General features: G+C 36.8%; 1 protein-coding gene across 1 annotated transcript in view; it reads left to right on the top strand.

The window, feature by feature from the left end:
• Positions 1-1,313: 1,313 nt before the first annotated feature.
• Positions 1,314-15,086, top strand: part of PKD2 (polycystin 2, transient receptor potential cation channel) — a 68,521-nt gene continuing 54,748 nt past the window's right edge. Inside the window, exon 1 of the mRNA XM_051967728.1 lies at positions 1,314-2,070. Coding sequence (XP_051823688.1) covers positions 1,401-2,070 — 670 coding nt within the window. The 5' untranslated portion in view covers positions 1,314-1,400. The remainder of the gene's footprint in view (positions 2,071-15,086) is intronic.

The raw sequence follows: 15,086 nt of genomic DNA, 5'->3' as shown, positions 1-15,086 counted from the left end.
TCTCTCCTTGATGCTCTCTTGTGTGACACGAACTCTTCTAGTTTTCCTCCTACCTATCTGATCTATATAAGTTTCTTTAGATTTTCATCTTCTAATTGTAGGTGACCTTTTCTCTTAACTTTCTAGGTTACTTCATTTGGTGAACTCATCAACTCCCATGAATTTAATTGCCACCTCTTCAGATGATTCTCAAATACACTTACATTTCCCTAAGCTCTCAGCTGACCTTCGATGGCCTTTCAGACATCTTAAAGTCCTAAAAAGTCTAGTAAACATCTTACTTACTTACTGTAAAAGATACCATCCTTCCAGTCTCGAAGGCTGATTACCCAAGAATCATCCTCGATCCTCACAATCTCAAATCCTCTTTTCCCTAATACCCAAACTACTGTCCAGACTTGTTGGTTTCACTTTTGCACTATTTCCCCATCCTGACACTGCCCCATTCTGGTGAACTATTGCAATAGCCTGGTATTGGATCTGTCTGCCTCAACTCTTCCCCAACTCCATTTCACTAAAGTCATTTTCCCAAATCGAAGCATGACACGCAATAAATTCCAGTGGTTCCCAGTTGTCTCCAGGATCAAAACCAAAATGTTCTATTTGGCATTCAAAGTCCTTCATAATCTATTTCTCCTCTACCTTTCCAGGCTTCTTACATCTCACTCCTCTCCAAGTTCTCATCCGTTCAGTGACAGGAGGCTATTCCATGAACAAGACCCTACATCTCCCGGGTCTGAACATTTTCTTGGAATAATGTCCCTTCTCCGCTCTAACTTCTGACCTGCCGGGCTTCGTGAAAGTCCCACCCTTCTACAGGAAGCCTATCCCAACCCCTCCTAATTTCAGTGCCTTCCCTCTGCTAATTGTGTCCTATTTGTCCTGCATATTGCTTGCCTGGTCTATATTTGTTTGCGCATTACCTCCCCCATTAAGTAAACTCCTTGAGGACAGGGACTTTCTTTCTTTTGCCTCTTTCTGTATGCTCAGAGTTTTTAGCACAGTGTCTGGCACAAGTAGGCGCTCAATAAATATTTATTGACTGAACCAGATTGATTGCGGCCAATCAATCTTTCCCGAAGCATCAGATCGGAGCATCCTTTGGGATGGACATCTTCCCTGCGTTGGGAAGACTGACGTTCGGGTAGCGCATCCCCTCCTCCAGCTCCGACCCGGCCGCCGCATCTGGGCTCCACGCACCGAGCCAGGGGGTGTGGGCGTAGGCGGCCGGGGGCGGGGGAAAGAAGCCGAGCCCGCCACGGGAATGCGAAGTGGTCGGGGGCGGGGAGCGGCGGGCTGCGGCTGCCTGGAGAAGAAAGGAACATGGCTCCTGCAGCTGGCAAAGCGGAGCGAGGCGAGCCCCGGCGCGCCAAGCTGCAGTGACCGCTAGCTCTCCAGCCATGGTGAACCCGAGCCGCGTGAAGCCCCAGCTGGAGGCGGGGACGCCCAGGAGAGCCCAGCCGCTGCCTCCACCGCGCTCTGGCGAGCCAGCAGCGGCCCGGGGCAGGCTGACCATGCCACCCCCCGGCACTGACGGCGGCGGCGGCCTCGCGGCCCCGGGCCTCTCATCCCCGGGCGGCCTCCGGGAGCAGCGAGGGCTGGAGATCGAGATGGAGCGAATCCGCCAGGCGGCGGCTCGCGATCCCCCGGCCGGAGCCTCAGCGTCGCCCTCTCCGCCCCTCTCGGCGTGCTCTAGGCAGGCGTGGAGCCGAGATAATCCGGGCTTCGAGCCGGAGGAGGATGACGAGGACGACGACGAGGAGGAGGTGGAAGGGGAGGAAGGCGGCATGGTGGTAGAGATGGACGTGGAGTGGCGTCCCGGCAGCCGAAGGTCCGCCGCCTCCTCCGTGGTCACCTCTTCTTGCAACAGTGGCCTAGGGCTCGGCAGCTTCCACGGCACTAACCTCCAGAGCGGTCGCCGGAGGAGGAGGGAGACCCAGGGCCCCATCTGCGCCACCTCCGCGGGTCCAGGAGAGTCGCTGCACCGCCACCTCCCCCTAGACGGGCCGCAGCCTCAGCCGCCGCCGCCCCGAGTGCCTGGGGCCAAGAGACTGCTCCAAGCGCTGAGAGGTGAGGGCGGTGTCCGGGGCGCTGATGCCGCTATCCTCGGGCTCGGAGCGCTCTTTGGCTTTCTCAGCACAGTCTTTCTCTACTTCCAAGGCTCTTCCCCCATCTGGGGTCACTTTCCTCCACTTCTTCTTGCAACCTTTGTTTAAATATTCAAAGTCAACAACTTTTAAAACGAATGTCACTGTAGTGTGGAAAAACATATTTACCATTGCAGCATTTGCACATTTTACAGGATTGTAAAAACAATATTGCAAAAAGTTTTAACTGTCGGGAGGTGCATGAGGGAACCCTCACACAAACAATTGCTGGAACAAAAAGATAAATTTTATAGCTTAGCTTCCTAGCCTGACTTTTTGGTAGACTGCTGAAACTGACAAGTCGGAATTGAGTATTCAGTTTGTAGAAGACAGGGAGTGGGGAGTTTTGGAGGTTATAAATATAGAGGATGAGAGTTTTCTATTTGGTGGATCAGATCCATTTTAGTCTGGTAGAAAAGTTTTGTCGGGGGCAGCCTGGGAAAAACAAACAAACTAACCCAAAACGTTAGATTTGAGCTTTACCTTAAACATTCAACAATGAAGTAGATTTTGGTGTATATTATGAGTTTAACCACTTGAAGAATCATATATTTCAAAGTTTCTTTTAGGGAAACCATTTTATCAAATATTTCTTGCTAAAACTTATCTAGCAAATTTACTTTTTCTGGAATATTTTCTCTCCTCCAAGGTCATGTTGAACTTAAATTCTGATGTAGAATTTAAATGTATGGTGTAAAAGTGTAGGAGTCTCAACTTTAAATTACTTTTAAATGTCTCAAGTGTTTAAACATTGTTTTAACGTGTACTCTAATAGTAAAAAGAATAGTTAGTTATATATTTCATGATACTGTTAAAATTGAAAGAGCTAAATTCAAGTCCCCCTTCTGATTGTTAATATTAGTGTGAATTTATGCAAGTTACTTACCCCTCCAGTTTCCTCAGCTCTAAATTAAGATTGTAGTTAGATGGTACTTAGATCAGAATCCCAACTCAAGTTGTGCATATACTTGAGAGTTTGTAGGAAATGAGATAAATTGGGATTGCATTGTTTAGGAATTTGAACTTTTCTGTAAACCTTGAGATTAAAACTTTTGAGCTGGCCAACGGAGGACAGTAGTCTAGAAAGAATAATCAAACAGTGGTATGCATAATGGATTAAAGGGATGAAGTGATTGAAGGATGAAGATCACAGAACCTCAGAGTTGGAAGGCATTTTGAAGCCCTTCTGTGTCCATTCTCTGTCTGAATTGGAATCTTCTATAAAATCCAAAAATATTTCACACATACTTTGTTTTGCTTGATCCTAAATCACTCACATGCATAAGGAATTCTTGTACTTCTCTTTCCGAATATTCATGAGTTTATTTTACTTCCAACTTAAAAATCAAATTAAATTTGGAAACCAGAGGCTATACTTTTGGGGGAAATAAAATGAATATTTGTCATTTGCTGTGAATTCAGTGAGTCTAGAATTCAGGCCTAATTCTTTAGTATACAAAGATGTGACAGGAAGAAAGGATCAGGTGGAAATGAACAGAATCTGTTTGCCTAAAACCATCCAAAGGGATCTGGACTTAGAAATTACGGTGAGTTCTTCTTTCCCCCCCAGCCTGCCAACTAAGAGGATTAAAGAAAACACTACCAGGTTTGGCCACTAAGAAACTGGTAATTTTAGAGAAAACAGGCTTAATTGATTGAGTGATGAAGTCAGAAGCCAGATTGCAAAGGGCTAAAGAGTTTGGGAGGAGAAGAATGGAAGATAGTGACTACAGACAACTTTTTCTTTATAAAAAAAATTTTTTTATTCATATGTTTTCTTATTATCCTCAGTCCCCGTTATTTCCCTCCAGTTGTACCAGAGAACCATCCTTCCTGATAACAAATTTTAAATTTTTTTTAAGTTTGGAAAAATTAACAGTGTTAATTATCTCTTCCTTAGGTCCAAGTTTGGTCAATACATATATTTCAATTTAAAAAAATTATTTTCCTTTCCTCTCATTTAACTTTTCCTGAAAAAAGAAAACTCTTCTACATTGTACATTACTTAGCCAAATCAATGTCTCTATTGCCTATTCCCAAAATAATTATTCCTTAGTCTGTACCTGTAGCTAATCACCTTTCTCTATAAAGTATTGGGTAGCATATATCTTTTCAAAACATGGTTGATAATTGTGGGTATCAGATTACTTAAATCTTACTAAGTTGCTTATATAGACAGCTTTTTTCAAGGAGTTCAGCTGAGAAAGGCAGGAGATTTTGTGTTCTGAAGAATGTTTCTTTCTAGCCTGAAGGCTGCGCTTTCAGGGTAATACTTATGAAATATTTTCAGGATTTTAGTGTTGCTCAAGTTGGCTAAACATGGATCATATGTTGTAATATAACAGTCCTTCCAGAGGAGATAGTTTTCCTTTCCTTCTACATGCGAAGATACTTAGTCATTCTTATCTGCCCTTCAGTCCACCTACCATTTCCATGTAGGAGAATTCAGTGATTAGAGACAGTAATATTTGAGGAATGATATTATTTTATTATAAAATGCAGCCAGGGATAGTGGCTAGAGAACCAGCCTCAAAACCAGGAATTCTGGGCTTATGTCCCACCTCTGACACATCTTGGCTTTGTGACTCTGACCAAGCACTTAAGGTCTCAGTGCTCTAGACAATTCTTTTCTCTAGACAATCTAGAAAGTGCCCAATTATGTTGGTAAAGGGAATTTCCTCAACTTAGGGTTTTCTTTACCAATTAAATTATAGGTCTAGACCCTGTCCCTATTTCTTCTCTTATTATGATTAAAAGTGGATTTTAAAAACAAAAGTTCTTATGAACACTTTGTATAAAACAGAACATTAGTTCTTTCATTGTAATTTATTGGCTGAAGAAATCAAGTTAGAAATTTTTCTCATCTACCTGTCTGAGCTCTCTGCAAGCTTGCTAACTGGCTAATAAGAATGATGGAACAAAACAATACCTTGTTGATGTGCTGAGAAATACTATTGACCCCCCACTTCCTCAAAGGGTTGAGTTAAAAGTATTCTTTCATAGCTCTTTTTTTTGGTCCTGTTTAATCTTTATAATTTTGTTACATTCACTTTTTTAAAAAATTACTTAAAACTTAAATGTAAAAGAAAAAAATTTCCTATTCTTGCTGATTCCTCTTGTAATTGCTTAACCTATCCTTCCCATCCCTAGTATCTTTCCCTTATTCTGATGATCCACCTTTTCCCTCCCTCTATATCCCATTCGTATTAATCTACACATCCTTTTATACCTCCACACTTTTCTTAAGCAGGCTACTCCTTGCTCAAAATTAAAGAAAGGTATTAAGCTATATTTTTGGTATCCAGGAACTAGTCTGATTTTATATGTAGCTTCTATAACTGCACCAAGAGTTAGATATTAGGATCTGTTGACATGAGGTCCTTGACAGCTGTTTCTCTATTATGATACTTGGTATTGTCATTTTTGTATAAGCTAACAAGTCTTTAATATTGCTGTGACAATCGAAAATTTCCAAGACACAAGAATTTCTAGGGAAGTTAAAATCAATTTTACTGACTACCTATAAAAGGCAGTCAACAAAACAGGTTCAATATCCTTTGGTAACTAAGAAACTGAGCCTGTCAAATCTTCAGTAACCTATAAAGTCTTTTTTAAAAAATGGATGTGCCTAAAGATGACAATCAACTCTAAGTAATAATAGAGAATGAATGTTATAATAAGAATTAGGCTATATTACAATGAGAGTAATTTGGAGTTAGGAGACTTGAATCACTTAAGTCTTAGTTAAAAAGACCTAACCATTTCCATATCACTTGTCTGAACAAAGGGAAAATCCACATTTTTCCAGGCCTGTGTAAATAAACACAATGAGCAGGAATCTTTTCATTCACCAAAGTTTAGAACTTTTTTCTAACTGTCTTTGATTATATCTTTACCTCCTTAAGTCTTTGCCCAAGTTTTCCCACATTGGTTGGTTGAGGATGAGAAAATAGAAAAGGGGAGAAATCTTGGTCTTGATTCAATAATTAGTTTTAATACAAGACAGAAATAACAATTTCATTGACATAGATTTTTTATGCCTATTGCTCAAGTTGATACCTATACTCCCATGGTGCTAAATTCCAGGGAATCTGTTTAGAGATCCTTGTGATAACTTTTTTAAAGCTGTTTCTGCTGTTCCTGTCCTGTTATGTCACTTCTATGAGAAGTCAGATTTTTTTTCCAGTTTTCATGAACCCAGAGAATTTGAGTTATTTGTGAAATGTCCAATGCAATAATTATTCTGTCCTCATCTATAAGATATATCAGTCCATATGAAACATTTGTTCTTCCACCAATTGGGAGGATACAAAGATTATAATTACAGGCTAAAGCCATAGTAGTAACTACATACTCATAACATTGTATCCATAATGCTGTCAGGAATAAAATATTCATTTCTTGAGCACCTGAGATCAGGTACTCTGAATATCTATAATCTGGTGTTTTTTGTGAATAAGACATGCTACTTTCTTTAAGGATATCAAGAAAATTTTCTTTCAAAAGAGCCTTTTGAGTTGGAGATCAATTCATATTCTCCTTTGAAGTTTCATCTAGAGACATTTTACTTTTAATGTCCTCAGCATTTGAGTTTTGTTCTTCTCTTTTTCCATAATAGCTATCTATGTTCGTGGCTCTTTTTGCTTTTTGCCCATTTTAAAAGGTTGAGGTCTGCTCCTAAGGCACAGGGGAGAGTGTTTCAAGTTTCCTCTATTGGACAACAGGGGCTTCACACTGCTCTGGGGCAGTCCTGCTGCAGGCTTCCCCATTGCACTGTGTGGGGCTGACCAGCTCCCACTTGTTATGGCGGGATTCAGGGGCTCACTATTTGCCTTCTGTAGTTGTGTTGAAGGTCTCAAAGCTAGTCTGCTGATATCCTGGCCTTCTGAACCAGGACAGTGTAGCCAACGCTGCTATATTTTGGCAAATTATTTCCATGGGGCCTTTCTGCCCTGGGCATCCATCCCTGCCCTGGACCTATGTTATACTGCCTCCCCCCGTCCAATTGAGACAGACTTTTCCTCAAGTCCTTCCAAGATATCTTTTGCTGGAAATTTGTTACACTCCAAATATTTGTGGGTTCTGTCACTCCAAAATCTATTCAGAGACTTGATCTAGTGTTGATTCTGAGGGAAGGCAGGAAAGTCCTATTTATTCTCTACCATCTTGGCTCCACCCAGAAAAAAATTACTTTATAACAGGAGATGGATTACTAGCATTTATGGATGCTTTAGACATAGTTCACGTTTAGTCCAAGAGGTTTTTGTAACCATTCTTTAAAAGTTGGTAAGAATATGCCAGTAAGAGGGTTTCTTTCCCTTAATCAATTCAGCTTGAACCTTCTTGTTGAAGACGAAATAGGAATCTTTATATTCCCATCCATTCCACATATTGATTTCTTTTTTTGGAGATTTTGCTGAACTCAGGTTCCAAAAGCAAAGTTGGTGTGGCGCTGGGTTTTATACTGATTGAGAACAAATGGCCCGAGGGCCCAGCCCTGCAGATATTTGGAGAGGACTTGTGGTAACCCTAGTCTTAGTCCTCTTGTTCCAAGATGTAGTCCAAGATGGATCCTATCTTGCCAGCTCCCACTGTTCTGGCTGCCTCTGCCAAGGCTTAATTCTTATGCAGTCTTCGGCCGCTGAGTCTGCTTGTTTTCCTAATATTGAACCATTCTTGATTCATCATGAGTCTTTTTTAAAGATGTCACTATATCTAGTCTATATCTAGTGACATATCTAGTAATAGGATTATATTTAGAATTTTTGAGTTGATATTAATGAAAGATAATGGCCTATAATTTTCTTTCTGTTTAATTTTAGGTCTTAAAACTTTATTTGTTTCATAAAAGAATTCTTGTAGGGCATGGAGTTGTTAGGGTTTTTTTTTTCAGTTTTTGAGGATATTCTGTAAATTATGGATACGAATTATTCTTTTAAAATGTGATAGAATTCTCTTAATTCTTCAGAACTCAAAGGTAGTTCTCTCCTCCCTCCCCCCCCTTAATAGTTACTTTACTGCTAGATTTATTTTCCTTTTTTGGAGATTGGATTATTTAATTTACCTGTTTAGTCTTTTGATAGATAAGGTATTTTATATATTTGAAGTTATTTCTCTATTACTTTTGTTTTCTCAGTTCTTTCCCTTTATAGTTTTACTTATTATTGGTTCCTTCTTTTCTCTTGATTTTTTTCTATTTAAATAATTCTTCCCCCCCCTCTTTTTTTTGGTTGGTTGACTCAGTTCCCCCTTTCTTTGTTTCCCTTCAACTAGCCCTATTCGTTAGTGGTTTTTTTTTTTTAAATTTTGCACCCTTTTCCAAAAACCATCTTCATTAGCCACCATCTCTTTCTGTCTATTTCTAGTCTTTCATTCTCTGATTCATGACCCCTATAATTATCTAATTTCTCTTCTTTCTCTGTATTCCTCATGCAATCAAAATTCTAGGGTATCCAATACATTCTAGGCTATCCCCTTTAAGTACTTTTTGTTACTATCTTTTGTAGCTTGCCCCCTTGATTACTCTTCCATTATGCCTCACTACTAAAACAATGCCTGTTATTATAGGCTCTTCCAAACCTTTTCATTCATCTTCAAATGCCCCGTGGCTTTCTCCCAACTGAGAATCTTGGCTCATATTTTATATGAAAAAATTGAGGGTATATGCAATGAGCTTCTTCATCTCTCCTCTTCCTTATCTCCTTTCACTACCTTTTTTATCTGCCTTCTGCTGCTGTCTCTTCATTTATCCTTATATTACATGAATAAATGATTTTTATCCTTGACAAGGCTAATTCAACCACTTGTTTAAGCAATCTCAGTTTATCTTATTTCTTCCAATAGTTTGCCCCATCTATCATCCCCATTCTCATTTATTTTCAATTTTTTGTCTGAAGAAATATGAATATGAAGAATATTGCTTCATTCTATAAAAACATCGTTAAAAAAAACCCTCATTTGGTCTTCTATCTCCACTGTCTCTTGTATAGACACGAAGTTTTCCCCATCCATAAATCTGACACATTTATGCATGCTCCCTTTATTTGCTTATATTACCCTTTATGTTTTGAAATTATGTACCCATTTTGAGCTTTCCTTTGCATAGTTTGTGAAATGTCAGCCTATGCTTATTTTTGCCAGACTGTTTCCCAATTTTCTCAGAGTTTTTTTTGTTTTTTGTTTTTTTGTCAAATAGTGAATTCTAGGATCTTTGGGTTTATCAAACATTAGTCCACTGTGTTTATTTCTCTATATTGTATACCCAATCTATCACATTGATGGTTTTATTGGTAACATAGAAATGCTTGTGATTTGTGTGAGGTTATTTTATATCCTGCAATGTTGCTAGAATTACTGTTTCAACTAGTTTTTCGGTTGCTTTCTCTAGGGTTCTCGAAGTATAGCATCATATTATCTATTAAAAAGTTATTACTCTGTTTCTTTGTTACCTATGCTCATTCCTTCAGTTCTTTTTCTTGTCTTTTCCATAGCTAGCATTTCTAGGATGATGTCGAACAATAATGGTGATAATGGTCATTCTTGCTTCACCTTTATCTTATTTATAAAGGTATCTAGACTGTTTCCACTACATGATAATGTTTGTAGGTAGATACTAACATTTTTTTTTAAGTTTAAACTTCTGTGTTTCTAGTGTCTTTAATAGGAATGGATATTGTATTTTGCCAAAAGTTTTTTCTGCATTATTGAGACAGTCTTGATTTTTGTTATTATTGATATGATCAATTATAGTTATAATTTTCTTAATATTGAAACAATATTATGTTCTTTCAGTTATGTGTTCTTGGTTTAAATCCTAGCCAAAGTATGTGAATTTTGTGGTATGTTGCTGTAATCTCCGTGTAAATATTTTACTTAAAATTTTTGCATCTATTTTCATTTGAGAAATTGGTTTTCTTTTTCTGTTTTCGTGGTTTGTAGTGTAAATATCAAAATCACATTTGTGTTGTAGAAGGAATATGATAGGGCTTCTTCATTTTTAATAGTCTATATAATATTGGAATTAATTGTTCTTTACATATTTGGTAAAATTCATTTATAAATTTATCTGGTCCAGTTGCAGTTCTGCCAAACTACTTTGCAGTTTTTCTCGAAATTTTTGTCAGATGAAGAATTCTCTCCCCTCCCCCAAAGCTTAGATCTTTGGGTTTATCAAACAGTAGATTGCTATGGTCATTTAATACTATGTATTATGTACCTAATCTGTTCACTGATCTGTCACTCTATTTCTTAGCTATTACTCTATTGTTTTGATGATTACCATAATACAGTTTGAGATCAGGTACTGCTAGACTATCATCTTTTATATTTTTTTCTTGATATTCTTTATGCATTGTTTCTCGAGATAATTTTGTTATTTTTTTCTAGCTCTATAAAATAATTCTTTGGTAGTTTGATTTGTATAGCACTGGAATAGCAAATTAGTTTGGAAATAATTGTCATTTTTGTTATAATGGCTCCATTATACTCATGAGCAATTAATATTTTTCCAGTGGGTTAGATGATTTACTTTGTATGAAAAGTGTTTTGTATTTGTGTTCATATAATTCTTGAGTTTGTCTTAGCAAATAGATGCCAAAGTATTTTTTTATTCTCTACAGTCCTTTTTAATGGGATTTCTCTTTCTGTCTCTTGCTGCTAAGCTTTGTTGATCATACATAGAAATGCCAGTGATTTATATGAGTTGTTTTATGTCCTGCAACTTTGCTAAACTTTGTTTCAAGTAGTTTTTTCATTGATTCTCTAGGATTATCTAAGTATACTGTCATATTATCTGCAAAGAGTAAATAATTTTGTTTCTTCTTTGCTTATTCTTAAGTCTTAAATTTCTTTTTTATTGTCTTGTTGCTATAACTAACATTTCTAGTAAAGTATTGAGTAATAATGGTGATAATGGATATCCTTATTTGATTCCTGATATTATTGGGAAGGTTTCTAGTTATAAGTCCCTATTAGAAATAATGCTTGCTCTTTGTTTTAGTTAGCTGCTACTTACTATTTTAAGAAAACTCTGTTTATTTCTATGTTTTCTAATGTTTTTAATAGAAAAGAGTATGTATTGTCAGAGGCTTTTTCTTCTTTTATTGAGATAATTGTGTTTTTGTTGTTTTTGTTATTGATATTGAAGAGGGAACCCCAAAACTGAAAATCCTTGAAGAAGAAAACCTCCTTCAACTCTGCCTCAGTGAGGGGACTCAACCCCAAACACAGACAGTTTCATCTTTGTTATCTTGGTCAGGTCACTCAGTTCCAAGACCCATTGAATTCAATTCAAATTCTAACCCTAACTGAAACCCAGCAAGGAGCCAACCTGAGACTCCATCCACGAGCCCCCTTCATCTTGTAGCCAAAACTCCCTATTATAAAAGAACCGAATTAAAACCCTCACTTTGCAGAGGTTCCAAACATGGCAGCCCTATGCTTGGCACGCCAAGGGTCTCTGCCCACTGGAATACTGTTTCCAGTAGCCTCCTCTTTTTATCCTCACCTATTTCCTTAACTAAACTTTAAGCAGACTTTAACCTTACTTCCAAACCCCATAATAAACCTCTTTTATCAATCTAGGTTTTAAGGTCTATAAATTCCTTTACAGAGGACTCTTGCACCATCACTAGACCTCATTTAACTCCCTGACCACCAGAAACCCTAATTTCATTTGGGTACCTCAAATCTAAACCTCATCATTATGATCAGTTATGCTTATAGTTTTTCTAGTATTGAAGTAGCTTTTCATTCCTAATATAAATCCTAACATAAATATAAATAAATAAAAATATAAATTATATATATATATATAAATCTTGTGATATAGTTCAGTAATCTCTTTGCTAGCTTTTTTTAAAAAATATTTTTACATCAACATTCATCAGGGGAATTGATCTGTGCTTTTTTTTCCTCCTGCCCTCAATTTAAGTATTAATTCCATTTTTGTATCGTAAAAGGAATTTGGTAGAAATCCTTCTTTACCTCTTTTTTTCAAATAGTTAATGTAGTTTTGGAAATAAGTTTAGAATTCATTTATAAATCCATCTGACCCTGGGGGTTTTTTCTTTGTAGGTTCCTTTATGGCTTGGTCAATTGCTTTTTCTAAGATAGGATGATTTGTGTTCTATTTCCTCAGCTGATAATCTGGTCAATTCATAGTTTTGTAAATATTCTTTTAGATTATCAGTTTAGTTGGCATGTAATTTTTTTTGTCCTACCTCAGTTTCTTGAATTGTTCTGCCTCAATCCCCCTGGTGGCAAAGTCCACCCCTTCCTGACCATTAGGACTGATATAATTTAGGACTGGTTATTCTAGGCTCCTAAATCCTCCTAAGTTAACAGAATTTATGGTCCTCACCCCTCACCCTGTCAGAACTGGATTAATAGTGCATTTCTGGAAATTCCCATGCTCATCAATGCTTGAATTCCAGCCCTTGCCTTTGTCTCCCCTGATCTTAGAGCCACATATAAAAATCATGGGACTCTCACATTCCATATTGAATTCTTTGAGATGAAAGTCCAATTCATCCCTGGAGGCAGAATGGATTCTGCTCTGCCTCCAGATTATCTCTGCCTCTCAGAAACTCAAATAAATCTCTATCTTGACTCAGTTTCTCCAGCATTACATTACTTGGACAAAATAGTTCCTAATAATTGTTTTGGTATCACATTTTTCATTTTTAATGATGACACTATCGGTGGTTTGTTTTATTGGGGTTTTTTCTTATAAAACCAGCTCCGAGTTTTATTTATTAGCTTAAATTATTTTATTTTGAATTTTATTAATCTCACCTTTGATTTCCAGAATTTTTATTTTGGTGTTTAATCAGGGATTTTAAAATTTGCTCTTTTTGTAGTTTTTAAAAATGCATATCCAATTCATTTATCTACTCTTTCTCTTCTTTATGATGTAAGCATTTAGAGAGAAAAAAAATTTTCCCCTCAGTACTACTCTGGTTGTATCCCACAAATTTTGGAATGTTGTCTTATTATTCTTTTAAATAAAATTATTGATTGTTTCTATGATTTGTTCGTTAATCCACTCATTCTTTGGGATAAGATTATTTGGTTTGAAATCAATTTAATCTATATTTCCAATTTTATTAAATGTAATTTTATTGCATCATAATCTGTAAAGTGCAATTTCTGCATTTGTTTGTGAAATTTTTATGCCATAATATATGGCCAATTTTTGTGAAGATGCCATGTAAAAGTGGGGGGGAAATGTACTCTCCAAGGACCATTGATTTAATTGCTTTCTGATTTCTACAACAAATTGCCTCTGATATTATCTCTATTTTCTCAATAGTACTCAACATTTCTCTTTATTGGCTGTTGTTTACAAACAAGCATATATCTTCCAAATTATTTATTAGTTTTCTCCAGTTACATGTAAAACAATTTTTAACATTTGTTTTTAAAACTTTGAGGTTCTGACTCTCTCCCTTCTTTTCTCTCCCCTCCATTGAGAAGGCACTTGTTCCATTGAGAAGGCACTTGTGAAGTTATGCATAACATTTCCATAAAAATCATGTTGTGGAAGAAAACTTAAATTCCCTCCTTCCCACAAAAAACCTCAAGAAAAACAAAGTGAAAAATTAAATGCCTCAATCTATATTTAGATACAGCCAGTTCTTTCTCTAGCTATAAATATCGTTTTTATCATTATTAAGTCCTTCAGGATAGACTTAGATCATTGTATTGCTGAGAGTAGTAAAGTCATTCACAGCTGATCATCTTACAATATTGCTGTTAACATTGTATGCAATATATTGTACTTTGCATGAGCTCATGGAGATCTTTCAAAGTTTTTTCGAGAGCATCCTTCTCATTATTTCTTATAGAACAATAATACGTTCTCCATTCTTTTAAATCTTCCAATTGATCCAACCATCTTTGCTTGCCTTTACCTTCAGCTAAGCTCCTTGAAAAAAACTGCCTCCAAGTACCTCTTCTCCTTCTCTCATTCTTTTCTAAATCTTCTTCAGTCTTGCTTCTAATCTTATTTAACAAATACTACTTTCTCCAGAGTTACCAAATGAGCCAATTGCTTAATTTAATGGCCTCTTCCTCCTCTCCATCCTTTTTGACATTCAGTACCCTTTCTTTTACCAGAAATTCTCTCCTCTCTAGGCTTTCCTCTCTTCCTTTCTTCACTGCTCTTTCTTGTCCCCCAGTCTTTCTAAGTACTCTTTCTCAGTCTCTGGGACCGATTCATCTCTGTTGTAGCCAGAACCATGGATGTCTCCACAGAGCTCTGTTCTGAGCTCTTTTTTTCTATCCACATTATCTCATTTGGTGATCTCATTAGTTCTCCTGGTTTCAATTATGATCTCTCTGCTGATGATTTTTCCATTTAACTTTACAATCCAACTTTACAATTCAACCATTTTATATTCAAATTCATTTCCTCTACAATGTTCTTAATAAAAACTTCTTTCGCTCACACAATCACCATCCTAGTTTAAATATTAATCACCACTTATTATATATAGCTTCTTAAATAGTCTCCCTTCCTCAAGTATTTCTCTATTTTTCTACTTTACCTTATATTCTACATCAGAGCTTCTTAAACTTTTTCTTTTTCATCCAATAGGTAGGTCTATATAAATATAGATATCAAACATTTGTTGATAATAAATCATAAATTAATTTAAAAAATTCTTTGGTATGCATATAATTTTACTATTTATTAGAAATTAAATTTGCAAGTGAGTGAGATAGATATGCTTGTTTATTTTTACATAAAGAATTAAATATTGGTGGAATATTTGATATTTTTTACTGTTGCTAGATTTTTCACAGCTCCACATAAGGTTGCAACCCACAGTTTAAGAAACTTTATTCAGTATACACAAAGCACCTGATAAAGGCTTATTGGATTGATTAAAAGATGCCTTTAAAACACTTTTAGCTTATCAGAAAAAGCATGTATAA

Source organism: Antechinus flavipes, chromosome 6 (genome assembly GCF_016432865.1).
Source record: "Antechinus flavipes isolate AdamAnt ecotype Samford, QLD, Australia chromosome 6, AdamAnt_v2, whole genome shotgun sequence".
Lineage (NCBI taxonomy): Eukaryota > Metazoa > Chordata > Mammalia > Dasyuromorphia > Dasyuridae > Antechinus > Antechinus flavipes.
This window is presented reverse-complemented; position numbering and strand designations above follow the sequence as displayed.